Source organism: Pristiophorus japonicus, chromosome 14 (genome assembly GCF_044704955.1).
Source record: "Pristiophorus japonicus isolate sPriJap1 chromosome 14, sPriJap1.hap1, whole genome shotgun sequence".
NCBI lineage: Eukaryota > Metazoa > Chordata > Chondrichthyes > Pristiophoridae > Pristiophorus > Pristiophorus japonicus.
The window spans coordinates 133839879-133853784 of record NC_091990.1 but is presented as its reverse complement, the minus strand read 5'-3'; the positions used below and the strand labels follow the sequence as shown (position 1 = coordinate 133853784).

Here is a 13906-nt window from a genome sequence, read left to right as displayed (position 1 = left end):
GAAACCGACACTTGAGTGTCATTATTATTTGAGCATGATTATGTCACTTGGGTTATCTAATCTTCTTACCGCTGGATGTGTCGTTGAAATAGCTCCTCTAACTCTCGCACTTTGCTGGCCATTTTAGCATCGCACCACCATTCCAACCGAGAACAGCTATTTCAGCACCAGTGATTGAGCCTGGTTGAGCCTGGCCCTTCCTGATGTGTGTGGCTGACTGGGCAGTGTATTTCACAACTGTGCCATTAGGGGAGCTCATAATACAGACACCACATAAAAGTGAATACAATGCATGCACAAAAGGGGGGGGGAACAACTCCAATGGTTCATTACACTGAACTTCAATACTATTGCAGTCCTCAAAAAGTTAAACAGTTTTGATACTTTCAAAAGCATTTGCAAAAGGAGCCCAGATTTATGAATATACTATAAAACAGCAAAAGTTCTGCAAGTCAGTTGTAAAAGCAATGATTTTTTTTAAATAAAGAAATATATATATATATATATATAGGAAAGATTTGGTGGGATAAACTTTAGTAAAATAAGTGTACAAAAAAAATGCATTTTAGTTTGTGTGTCATCATGCACAATTCAGTGGGGGGTGTTAGATGTTCCATTTAACATTATGTGCATTGGAACATAAGCAAAGCGACAGCAATTGCTGAATATTAGATCAGTGAGCAGCTGCCTGACAGAAAAGGCATTAATAATCAAGTAATCGAGGCTCATCTTCAAAAGACTATTAAAGCTGCGGTCTTGCCATTCACTGCCAAAAAAAAAGCAGTAAGGCATTGCAACGCACCACAAGCCTATCTAGCAGGCAAAGTCACCCAAGCGACTGCTGCATCAGGTTGGGCTAATTATAACATATCGCAACATGCAGCACCAGCAACAGAAGGAACTAAAATATGGTCAGAAGCGTGGATTCAAAATGAAACGAAAACAATCTAAAAACTTAAAAAGACATAACACAGTGCTCTCCATGGGGTAAGAGTGATTGACGCGGTGGTGGGGTTCTTACCACATTTTGAAAGTCTGCCAGTCAGCAGCTGCATACAGTGAGAGGTTGCTGGATTACAGGGGGAGAAAGGTACATGTTTCTTTACTGCATAAACCAATAATCTAAGACATGAATATGTAGACAAATAAGTCATACTAGGTCAGCACTAAAATGGTGATTTTTTTTTGAGAAAAAAAGGTCCCAAGATATTTCTTTATGGACATGACCCCATTTGAACTGTATCTGTTGAATGGCAGATCTTCTTAGATTGAAATAATTCATTCTTCCTGAGGATGGTAGTTGCAGGGATGATGAGATTACACAATCCAGTGGTCGCCAAAATAGAGAGAATAAGCAGAGAGGAGGAGGAGTGAAAATGGTTTATGAGAGAAGCTGAAAGATGTGGAATGGGATGATCGCGCACACAGATATCATGAGGCTATAGGGTCGGCATTGCACAAGGATGGAATTCAACAGCACTGGAAGCATTGGAATATTCTGATTAGACACCGTTACTGTTACCCAGGATTCCAGAGGGAAATCGCGCTTGAGTAGCATGAGGCAGATACGTTCAAATGAGCTAAGGTTTGACTAGTTTCCATTAAGAAGCGATATTTAACACTATCTGTAACACATTTTTGAGGTCACCCAAATAGAATGAGATAAAGATTTTGTAAATCTCAAATACATTTTACAAATGTAGATGTTAAAAAGTAATTTTACTTAAAGAAAAGTTTAAAGAAATTATTTATACTTTTTTGAGCAAAATTTGCAAAACATTTTATGTAGGAAATAAACTGATTCAGATTTTCACAGAACAAAAACAGAAAGAGGCCTAAAAAATCTGCAATTACAGCAAGAGCTTTTTTTCCCCTAATCACCTGAACTGAATAACTGCTTTGAACCATCAAGGTTCACATAAAGCGTCAGGTGCTTGGACTAAGCTACTGGTGTGACCGTGGCTGCTGCAAGCACCAGGCTTCCAGCTGAGGGAAATAGGATTTGTCTTTGGATTAACAGTATTGCTGTTTGGAGAGCTTTGTGCACAATTTTCGCCTTGCGGAACAGCCAGAAACAATGTACACCATAAAACAGCAACGATTTCTCTGGATGTTTGCTGTATTACAAACTTATCCACACCCTGCTTCATCTGCAGGACTTTCGTTTGAAATTTATTCCCCTAAAATAAGGAGTGTGTTGAAAATGACATCACTACATGTATGATGTTTACAAATGGTTCCGTTAAGTGGCCACTTTGAAACCCCACCATGAGCATTTCAAAACATCAGTGCATTTGGATATAGGATACATTATTTCAGCACGTCAGCATAACAACCATGTATTTCTGTTAACCTGTTTGGTTCAATGCTGGAGGTGACCATATAATAAAAACTTTGCCATATGCAGTTTAAATGGACCATTTGTTTGATCATGGGTTTGTGCAAATCCTGAAATCCCTCCTCATACTCCCATTCGTTTAGTATCTACTACTCACTTTCCTCATAGATTTTTTTTTACAAATTGTGCTACAAATTCACACCAATATACAATCTTTCAAACTTTAGGATAATTTACCTCCTGCTTTAATAAAACAGGTATTAGTTGAAAATCCAGCAGCAAATCCTATCATGTTGCTTTTGATTTATTTGAAGTTTACAAAGCACGTGTGTCTATATTTGTGACCTAACTTCATAGAAAGACTTTTCCCTCTCTCTAGGTGCAAATTCTCAGCTCATAGTTTCTAAATGGGGTTTTGAGTGAACTGACCAAAGTGTAACAACAATGCAATCAAATTCAGTTATGGGGAATCAAGGACAGGAGAGAAAACATTCTAATCATGAAAAATTATGAAAATTGCAGAAAAAACTTATGAAAGCCAAACTTTTCATTTAATCAATATTACCAGGCGATTACAAACAGATCTAACAGGATGATTAACTGAATGTTAAAACTGGGAGATTTCTAGATTGCACGCATAAGGCTTGACATAAGGCATGTCATGATGTAAATATTGAAATCACTCTGGGAGTGTTATTGTAAGCATACAAGATGGCATCTATTTAGTACATTATTCATTTTGAGAGAAAACTTAATATTTACCAGACAACTGTTGCACGGAAGGCTGGTCGTGTGTGCTTAACAACTGGACCTGAATTGTTTCCACCACTCTTTTGAACCGACGACTTGGACCTGTTATTTGAAGCAGAGAATTGAAGGTAAAATTAATGAACTCTGTATTCTCATTATATGCACAGCATGCTCATCCACACAGACACAGAGCATCAGGTATAGCACATCATTTATGATTTTTTTTAGCCTGACCGCTTTCTGAATCTCACACAGTTCCTATAATTATTAGCTGCATTAATTTCATCTCTATTTCATTAAGATTTATAAGGCCCAGTGATGAAAATGAGCCTCTGATTAGATGCAATCATTGGCAAGACTTTTCAATCTCCCCAGAGAAGCTTGTTTGCAGTTCTGGTAAAATAAATAATGAAGCAAACATCATTAAATTGTACACTCCTTTTCTGAAGACTTTAAATTCTGCTGGGTTCCCCGCAGCTCCCTGTCCAAGTCCCCATTCTTCATGTGTGAGCCTAGCCAGTGTGCGTCAGCAAGTTATTGGGGTAAGGGGGAGGCATCACAGTCAAGCCCAATCCTGTCCTCACCATACATCCACGCACGTGCACTTTCTAGGAGAGCCGCAGGATACCAACAGAGACTGGGCCCCCATAGGTGACTTTCTCCTTCCTACACGAGGGACGCTGAGGCCAATCAGAGCGGCTGTCGAAATCAATCAACTCAGCATAGAGAGGGAATCAAACATTGAATCTTCTAGCCTGTGTGATTCACAGCTGAGTCTTTACCAAATACTATGAAAATAATTTTTCTAAAATGAATAACAATTTCAGTAGGATGTTGAAGACCATTAAAAACAATGCACCAATTGGAGTGAAAAGGTTCGGGCTTGGTGGCTCTTTTGAGAGGTCCCCCCCCACCCCCCACATGATACTAAACAGGGTCTTAGCAGCTGAATAGCAGTATGCTGGGGAGGCCCGAATTCTTGACTGTTACATACAACCCAATTGCACTCAATGGGTGTGCCTTTGCAGCTCTTTCATTGGCCCCCCCAGGCACAGCACTTTACAGTAACTGATGGTTCTGTCTCGGCACAGAAAGTGTATCTGAGCCAGTTCGGCACATCTGTTTTGGCCAACCATAGCGCCATAGAGACAACAGCTGTGCAGAGCTTAGTGGTACACACTGTCCCACCCTCCAGGCTGAAAAGAGAATAATGGAATTGGAGGCAGTAATGACGAGTTAGCGGGAGAAAATCAATATGTCATTTGGAATCTGAGCCAACAATGGTTACACATTACAATCAATGATGGTAAACTCATTTCTTTAAGATGAATATCGCTGCATTTTAGTGAAGCAAATTCTTCCTTATTTTACAGAGTTAATACAAACCCTTCCCCTGTTCCTCAGCCCTCCTGCCAATGCCAGACATTAATCCTTTACTGCGATAGTGGGGTGGTGGGAAGACTGACACAATTTCTGGCCCCTGCCTATGCTGCACTGAAGCTGCTGGTAGGTGCTTACGGAATCGTTCTTGAACTTTTCCTCCCTGCTTTCTCCAGGGGAATCATCATCATAGGCGGTCCCTCGACCCGAGGATGACTTGCTTCCACACCAAAAAGGGAAGAGTTCACAGGTGTTTCAATGAAGGACCTAATATTCCAGGTCCCGAACTACATGTTAAAGGGTGGAAGATGCCTGTGCGTGGACTTTTTAACGTGTGCTGGCCGTTGCACACCAGCCACCCCGGGGAAGCACCTTGCTTTCGACTGTTAGCTCTGCCTAGGGCCCCAAATAGGTTACAACAAATCTTTTGGGGCTGATTGTAATTCTACGTTGCCAGTGGAAACCGAACTGCAGTTAGCATCACTGCGGTCACTTACCCGCCCTGGAGCTGCTAGGGGCTGACCTGCTGCTACTTTAACCTACCCCACTGAGAAGGTGGCAAGGACACCCACCCAAAGCCAGTGGGGTTCCTGGTTAACACATGTATGTTGGGTCCCGATGATCTGGACGGACTGCAATTTTTACTCGGAGGCCCGTGTGGAAAACGGCAATGTGCTTCCCGCCAAGCCAAGCCAGCGAGGAAGCGGATCGGGGTCCAGACGAGGTTAGTTTAAAAATGTAAAAGATTTCCTTGTTGGGGGCCCCCCCACCGATTGTGGGAACCCCTGTAGGACAGCATAGCAGTAATTCCGCACATTTACCTGCTCCCAGTGGGCTGCGCGAATCCCGTCACTTACTGCACACAACAGGCAGGAAGTTGGTCAACAGCATTTAAATGAAGGCTGGGAGTTAAAATACTCTTTGCTGCAGAGGATAATTTTCGGCGTGACACCAGTGTATAGGGAGTTATAAAAGTGGCTCAACACCTTACCAGCACAATATATCAGTGCACTGGTATGCTACACCTCTGGGGTACTGATTTATTAAGTATTTGGTAAATTCTTCCTCTGTGTTAGCCTAAAAGTAAGATGCCATGACACAAGTTGCATTATGAGTCATTTAGCACAGCAATTATCATTTGCAAGTGATGTTGCTGCAAAGAGAAATGCTTTTTTCCTCCTGCCCAAGTGAAGCTGGTGCCTCTTTAATGAAAGGCTGTCAGATACAAGCAGTTGTCATCTCTGCCCCCCCTCTATTGTGCAGTAAATTTGATTTTACAATTCATTATCCTCCCTTCACCAATCAAAGCAAGCTATTGTCTCAGGTGAAGCTTAAACCTACCCCATTCAAAGCTCAATGTGAATGCAGTTAAATAAGAGTTTTCTGTTGGAAATGGTGCTGAAAATGTAACTTTTTAAAAAAAGTCTTTCATACTGGCTCTCTTGACTCTGAGTTCATGGCACAAATGGGGGATTTGAATTTATGTATAAAGCAAATCAAATGGGGACTATGCTTTATTGAACGGATAGCATTGGCAATTTGTGGTCAACATGTCAGAGGTTGCTACACGCAAAGAGAGACCAATACAGGGGTATAAAACATACACCGTCATTTTCACAATACGGATGTTTTCATATGGTTCTACATCGTATGTAACTATTTAAAAACATTCTCAATCGGAAAATAACAGCACCTGCATCACTGCTATTTACCACAACTGGCCCCAATTTATATACAAACATTGCTGTCTTTCAATACAACTGGCAATGCCCGTTAAAACAAATCCAATCAGTAACAGATACCCATTTCACAATGCACCTGCAATAGACAGATGCTTATATCAATGTGAAAGTCATCCAGCCTGCTATCAAAGCCCAAGGAAAGCTGTTGGGTTACAATTACTTGGACTTTGACCTGCTTTTCCTGTCCTACGCCTCTGTTCAGTGACTTCTGTGCATCAAGTTTTACATTTTTTTCTACAACCTTTTCACAAGTGGCCCACTTGCAGATTTAGTCTGGAGGTCTTCCATTCACAAGCTTTAGTTTTGAGGAAGCATTTCCTAGTTTCTGAAGCTCCACAGGATACTGCTGTCAATAGTCACATGAGGAGGGGGTAATAGGAGGGACCTCAGCTGCAAATCTGTACATATGTGCTACTCACTAAACTTCACAGACCTGTAACTGACAGCTAGTGGAAATTTGAATGTGATTCTTTATATAAATACCATAATGTGGTGCAAAATTTCCTTCACTTGCTAATAGTGGAAAAAGTCACTGTGGATATAAGGCAGGTTTTCCTTACTGAAAGTGTGGCATGTCTCCCTAATTGATACTAATCTTAACTTTATCAAAGCTACACGTCATACGCTGTCTGGATCTATAGAGGTTATACGTCAGGTTTATGTTTAATTATCGTTTGCTTGTTTCAACAAGCTATGGGGCTCATGTCTCTTGCATCTCTGCTTTTTCTCCTGGTCTGTGGCGATTTTGTGATTAATTGGTGGGTTAATTCGCTTTTGCTCGCTCATTACTTGTGAATGCTGAAATTTTGGCTGTTTGTTACTCTCCCTGGAATAACCCGAGTAAGATTCATCCAAGTCATTCATCCTGATGTCCAACAACCTCCAAAACAAGGGCAAGCAGTACCTCATTGGGAAATCTGCACTTCCCTATACCTTCAGCTCTAGCTCTACAGGTTACAACAGAATAAGCCTGGCTTTAACTCATTTCAAAGTAATAATATTTACATTTACAACATTAACTTCGCTACACAACAGCAGAATTACAAATAAAATCTTCAACAAAAACTTCTGTGAATAGCATTTTTATACATTTTCTGAAATGTATATGAACATAAAACTAATTTCCATGGTCTAATAAGACTGGCAATCAACCTGTCAGTGACAATGATAAACCCCCATCTTTTCAACAAACTACCAATTCACATTGTTTCTAAATGTCTAACTGTCAATAACCTCTGGTCTAATTTTATCCAATGGTAAAATGGCTTTTTATTTTAATCTACTAAAAAGAAACATTTTCTCTCCAAACTTGGGCAGAAAGAACAAATTTATTTTTCAGCTACTGATGCTAAAAAAGTAAAATGTACATGCATTTCAAAACAAGCACAGTTTGATTCAGATTGTCGTGAAGCACAACATAATGTGAGCAATTTAAGATATATGATCGAATGCACTCATCTAGCACTCCTAAATATTAGTTATAAAAGACTCACTGTGCAAGTACACGTAAGGTGACTATGCTTCACTCCCAATTCATTTTATTTATAATTAGATTTGTTGGATGAAATGATTAGAAAATTCTGCTCCGTGAGGAACAAAAGTATATGCTTTAGTGTGCAATAGAGTTCAGCTCTAATGTTTAAACTGTGGAATTCTTGCAATGCTGTTGTCTGCTACCCGAAGTGTTTTTTCTGAACTCGCTTGAATTTAATATGCATATCCCCATCTGCTCCTGTGACTGCAATAATATAATAAATCACTGATGACCTAAAGAGACACAGAATACAATATTACACAGAAATGAAACATTATGCACAGGTTCCAGTGATAATCAGAGTGTGTGCAAGAGGTCCCACCCACTTCCCTTCCTGCCATTAATAAGGTTACAGCTGCTCCCATTACCCTTGTTGCTGCTGTTACCTGACAGCAGTGTGAAGGTGACTGAATAAATCCCATTCTCCTTCCGTGCCTCATTGCCTTCTGTGTAAGTGATGTCCACCTGGAATTTAACTGGCTTCTGGAACACAGCTGGGCCCCCAGTGGACTTGTACTCTGCTCGGAAACTTGTCTGAGACATGACACTGTGACTTAGGCTGGGGATCTGCAATTCAGGAAATGAATACACCATTCATTAATAATAGGGAAATAGGGTTGCATTTTTTTTTAAGTAACATAAGTGTATGCAATGAAGAGTCAGGCATTTCAGACAAAGACACAGTCCTTTTCCTTTTAAAAATATTTAAAATAAATTAAACATTTTTCTACGGCAAAACAGAGAAAGCCACATTTATTTTCAACATGTTACACGGCAGAAATCAGTGGATTATATGTATAACATTCATAAGCGTCTTCCAGTTGAAAGCCATGAATTCCATATCGTACATTATGGTAAATGGGAGTTTTACACTAGCTCTCCCGTTATTTTCATAGAAGCATAGAAGTTTACAGCACAAAAGGAGACATTTTTGGCCCATCATGTCTATGCCAGCTCTTTGCTACAGCTATACAAAAAAAAAACACTGCCTGCTCTTCTTCCACAGCCTGTATCTTTCTATGCTTCAAATATTTACCCAATTCTCCCTTAAAAGATGCAGTGGTCTTTGTCTCAGCCACTCCCTGTGGAAAAGCATTACATTCTCCAACAACCTCTTTGCAAAGAAAATTCTCCCAACCGTTCTCCTCATTCTCGTATTGATCATTTTAAAATGATGATCCCCTTGTCACTAACTCCCCAACTCCAAGTCACTCAATCAAAACTCGTCATAATTTTAAAACTCTTTATGAAATCTCCACCTAGTGTTCTCGGCTCCAGTAGAAATAGCCCTAGCAGCTCAAGTCTCTCCTCATAACTATACTTCTCCATCCATGGCATCATCCCAGTCAACCTACACTGTACGCTCTCTTTGGCTTTAATGTCCCTTCTATAATGAGCGGCCTAAAACTGTGCACACTGTGGCCTAACCAAAGTTTTTTCATCAATTCATCATAATTCAACTCTCTGTTTGCTATCTGCCAATCAACTTGTTAGCCATGCTGCTACATTTAATCTAACAGGCCTCTTGTGAGACACCTTACCAAATGGCTTCTGAAAGATTATATACACCACACCTAATGCATTCCATTTAACAATCTGATTGGTCACTTCTTCAAAAAACTCTATTTTTTAAAATTTGTCAAACACAATTAGTCATTTAAACACATCCATGCTAACTGTCCTTGGTTAACCCATGCATTACTAAATAGAAACATAGAAAATAGGTGCAGGAGTAGGCCATTCGGCCCTACGAGCCTGCACAGCCATTCAATGAGTTCATGGCTGAACATGCAACTTCAGTACCCCATTCCTGCTTTCTCGCCATACCCCTTGATCCCCCTAGTAGTAAGGACTACATCTAACTCCTTTTTCAATATATTTAGTGAATTGGCCTCAACAACTTCCTGTGGTAGAGAATTCCACAGGTTCACCACTCTCTGGGTGAAGAAGTTTCTCCTCACCTCGGTCCTAAATGGCTTTCCCCTTATCCTTAGACTGTGACCCCTGGTTCTGGACTTCCCCAACATTGGGAACATTCTTCCTGCATCTAACCTGTCCAAACCCGTCAGAATTTTAAACGTTTCTATGAGATCCCCTCTCATTCTTCTGAACTCCAGTGAATACAAGCCCAGTTGGTCCAGTCTTTCTTGATATGTCAGTCCCGCCATCCCGGGAATCAGTCTGGTGAACCTTCGCTGCACTCCCCCAATAGCAAGAATGTCCTTCCTCAAGTTAGGAGACCAAAACTGTACACAATACTCCAGGTGTGGCCTCACCAAGGCCCTGTACAACTGTAGTAACACCTCCCTGCCCCTGTACTCAAATCCCCTCGCTATGAAGGCCAACATGCCATTTGCTTTCTTAACCACCTGCTGTACCTGCATGCCAACCTTCAATGATTGATGTACCATGACACCCAGGTCTCGTTGCACCTCCCCTTTCCCTAATCTGTCACCATTCAGATAATAGTCTGTCTCTCTGTTTTTACAGCCAAAGTGGATAACCTCACATTTATCTACATTATACTTCATCTGCCATGCATTTGCCCACTCACCTAACCTATCCAAGTCACTCTGCAGCCTCATAGCATCCTCCTCGCAGCTCACACTGCCATCCAATTTAGTGTTATCCGCAAATTTGGAGATACTACATTTAATCCCCTTGTCTAAATCATTAATGTACAATGTAAACAGCACAGAACCTTGCGGTACCTCACTAATCACTGCCTGCCATTCTGAAAAGTACCCATTTACTCCTACTCTTTGCTTTCTGTCTGCCAACCAGTTCTCAATCCACGTCAGCACACTACCCCCAATCCCATGTGCTTTAACTTTGCACATTAATCTCTTGTGTGGGACCTTGTCGAAAGCCTTCTGAAAGTCCAAATATACCACATCAACTGGTTCTCCCTTGTCCACTCTACTGGAAACATCCTCAAAAAATTCCAGAAGATTTGTCAAGCATGATTTCCCTTTCACAAATCCATGCTGACTTGGACCTATCATGTCACCTCTTTCCAAATGCACTGCTATGACATCCTTAATAATTGATTCCATCATTTTACCCACTACCGATGTCAGGCTGACTGGTCTATAATTCCCTGTTTTCTCTCTCCCTCCTTTTTTAAAAAGTGGGGTTACATTGGCTAACCTCCACTCCATAGAAACTGATCCAAAGTCTATGGAATGTTGGAAAATAACTGTCAATGCATCCGCTATTTCCTTAAGTACTCTGGGATGCAGACTATCAGGCCCTGGGGATTTATCGGCCTTCAATCCCATCAATTTCCCCAACACAATTTCCCGACTAATAAGGATTTCCCTCAGTTCCTCCTTCTTACTAGACTCTCTGACCCCTTTTCTATCTGGAAGGTTGTTTGTGTCCTCCTTAGTGAATACCGAACCAAAGTTCTTGTTCAATTGGTCTGCCATTTCTTTGTTCCCAGTTATGACTTCCCCTGATTCTGACTGCAGGGGACCTACGTTTGTCTTTACTAACCTTTTTCTCTTTACATATCTCTAGACGCTTTTGCAGTCCATTTTAATGTTCCCTGCAAGCTTCCTCTCGTACTCTATTTTCCCTGCCCTAATCAAACCCTTTGTCCTCCTCTGCTGAGTTCTAAATTTCTCCCAGTCCCCAGGTTCGCTGCTATTTCTGGCCAATTTGCATGCCACTTCCTTGGCTTTAATACTATCCCTGATTTCCCTTGATAGCCATGGTTGAGCCACCTTCCCTTTTTTATTTTTACGCCAGACAGAGATGTACAATTGTTGTAGTTCATCCATGCGGTCTCTAAATGTCTGCCATTGCCCATCCACTGTCAACCCCTTAAGTATCATTCGACAATCTATTCTAGCCAATTCAGACCTCATACCTTCAAAGTTACCTTTCTTAAGTTTTGGACCATGGTCTCTGACTTAACTGTTTCATTCTCCATCCTAATGTAGAATTCCACCATATTATGGTCACTCTTCTCCAAGGAGCCTCGCACAACGAGATTGCTAATTAATCCTCTCTCATTACACAACACCTAGTCTAAGATGGCCTCTCCCCTAATTGATTCCTCAACATATTGGTCGAGAAAACCATCCCTTATGCACTCCAGGAAATTCTCCTCCACCGTATTGTTCCCAGTTTGGTTAGCCCAATCTATATGCATATTAAAGTCACCCATGATAACTGCTGCACCTTTATTGCATGCACCCCTAATTTCCTGTTTGATGCCCTCCCCAACATCACTACTACTGTTTGGAGGTCTGTACACAACTCCCACTAACGTTTTCTGCCCTTTGGTATTCTGTAGCTCCACCCATACCGATTCCACATCATCCAAGCTAATGTCTTTCCTTACAATTGCATTAATTTCCTCTTTAACCAGCAATGCCACCCCGCCTCCTTTTCCTTTGTCTATCCTTCCTAAATGCTGAATACCCTTGGATGTTGAGTTCCCAGCCTTGGTCACCCTGGAGCCATGTCTCCGTGATGCCAACCACATCGTATCCGTTAACTGCTATCTGCACAGTTAATTTGTCCACCTTATTCCGAATAATCCTCGCATTGAGGCACAGAGACTTCAGGCTTGCCTTTTTAACACACTTTGACCCTTTAGAATTTTGCTGTAAAGTGGCCCTTTTTGTTTTTTTGCCTTGGGTTTCTCTGCCCTCCACTTTTACTCATCTCCTTTCTGTCTTTTGCTTCTGTCTCCATTTTGTTTCCCTCTGTCTCCCTGCATTGGTTCCCATCCCCCTGCCATATTAGTTTAACTCCTCCCGAACAGCACTAGCAAACAATCCTCCTAGGACATTGGTTCCAGTCCTGCCTAGGTGCAGACCGTCCGGTTTGTACTGGTCCCACCTCCCCCAGAACCGGTTCCAATGCCCCAGGAATTTGAATCCCTCCCTGCTGCACCACTGCTCAAGCCACGTATTCATCTGAGCTATTCTGCGATTCCTACCAAATGCTCAATAACTTTATCTCAAATAATGGGATCGAAGAGTTTGCCCCCATTAGGTAGAAGTGCTTATTAGGATACCCTCTGTTCTTTTTAACTTTGCCCAGATACAGTCATATGATTATAGATTGGATGCTTGCTTAACAGATTATTGCCCATTTCCATTCTCATGACGCATCATTATTATTCTTACCATAAGCACGCCTTGTTATTTCTTAAATAAAAAAATGGAGAAAACATTATTTATTGCCCTGTATGCTGGCTCTTGCTAAACTTTGAACGAAAATCTGATCTGCTGCCAGTTGCAAAATGCCATATGAGGCAGACACCAATAAACACGGCGGGCAGAAAGACCGGGCATCCTATAAAATGCTTTACTCTTGCACGCTGTCACCTGGATGTTTCAGTTTTTACCCTGATGCTGAAGAGTAACATTAACATTTTAAACTACTGTGCAGCACATTTCAGTGACTACTTGCTCAATGACATATACGTTACATTTAATTCCTGGTCAATGAATAAGGTGTTTGGCACAATATTTTATACACTTGTCAAAAATTTCAAAGTGAGAAATTAACTTTAAAAAATGTTCCGATGCACCATTACTTGTATTCCTAATGTTGTATCAAAAGATTATTTTTTTGAAATCGAAGCAATTTCATATGGCTGCTCAATGTAGCTTGTGTAAGTAAGTCCTACAAGGAGACTATAATTTGGGGCATAAGCACAATGGAGGTGAAATTGGTTTTCGGCGATAGAGCAAAACAAGCAAGAGCAAATTGGCAGCCCTTTTTACACCGTGCATGATTTACTCTTCCATCAACTTCAACGGAAAAGAATGAGTGCATGGGCTGCCGACTCGCTATTGCCCGTTTCCACTACCGCCAACGACCAATTTCATCCCCGACGGGTTAGATTTTCCACCTGGAGAATTGGCTCATCTTCAGAGTGGCAGCTTCCCCTGCGACACACCTGACCCTGGCCAACTTCACCGTATCATTTACATAGTTTTGGTGACGGGGCTCCCGGGGCCACTGTCACGGATTCTGTCTGGAGTACAGGTGGAGATTGGCTGCAGTTTGGTCTGCAATGTTTGCCACTGTGTAGCGTGGCTGGCAGCCTCTGTACTGCAGGATGAAGGTTCAAGGAAAAAAATTTACATTTTAGAAATCGCCTCAAAACCAGAGCAATCGATTGCCCTGACTTTGTAG

The 13906-nt window shown here is 41.3% G+C and overlaps 1 protein-coding gene across 3 annotated transcripts in view; it reads right to left on the bottom strand.

Annotated features, from left to right (window-relative positions):
- The window catches only part of brsk2b (BR serine/threonine kinase 2b), a 927534-nt gene that overhangs the window by 207943 nt on the left and 705685 nt on the right, over positions 1 to 13906 (bottom strand). For all 3 annotated transcript variants that reach the window (XM_070899634.1, XM_070899633.1, XM_070899635.1), the window contains 2 exons: positions 8131 to 8311; positions 3101 to 3190 (listed from right to left, as the gene is read on the bottom strand). In XM_070899634.1, coding sequence (XP_070755735.1) covers positions 3101 to 3190; positions 8131 to 8311 — 271 coding nt within the window. The remainder of the gene's footprint in view (positions 1 to 3100; positions 3191 to 8130; positions 8312 to 13906) is intronic.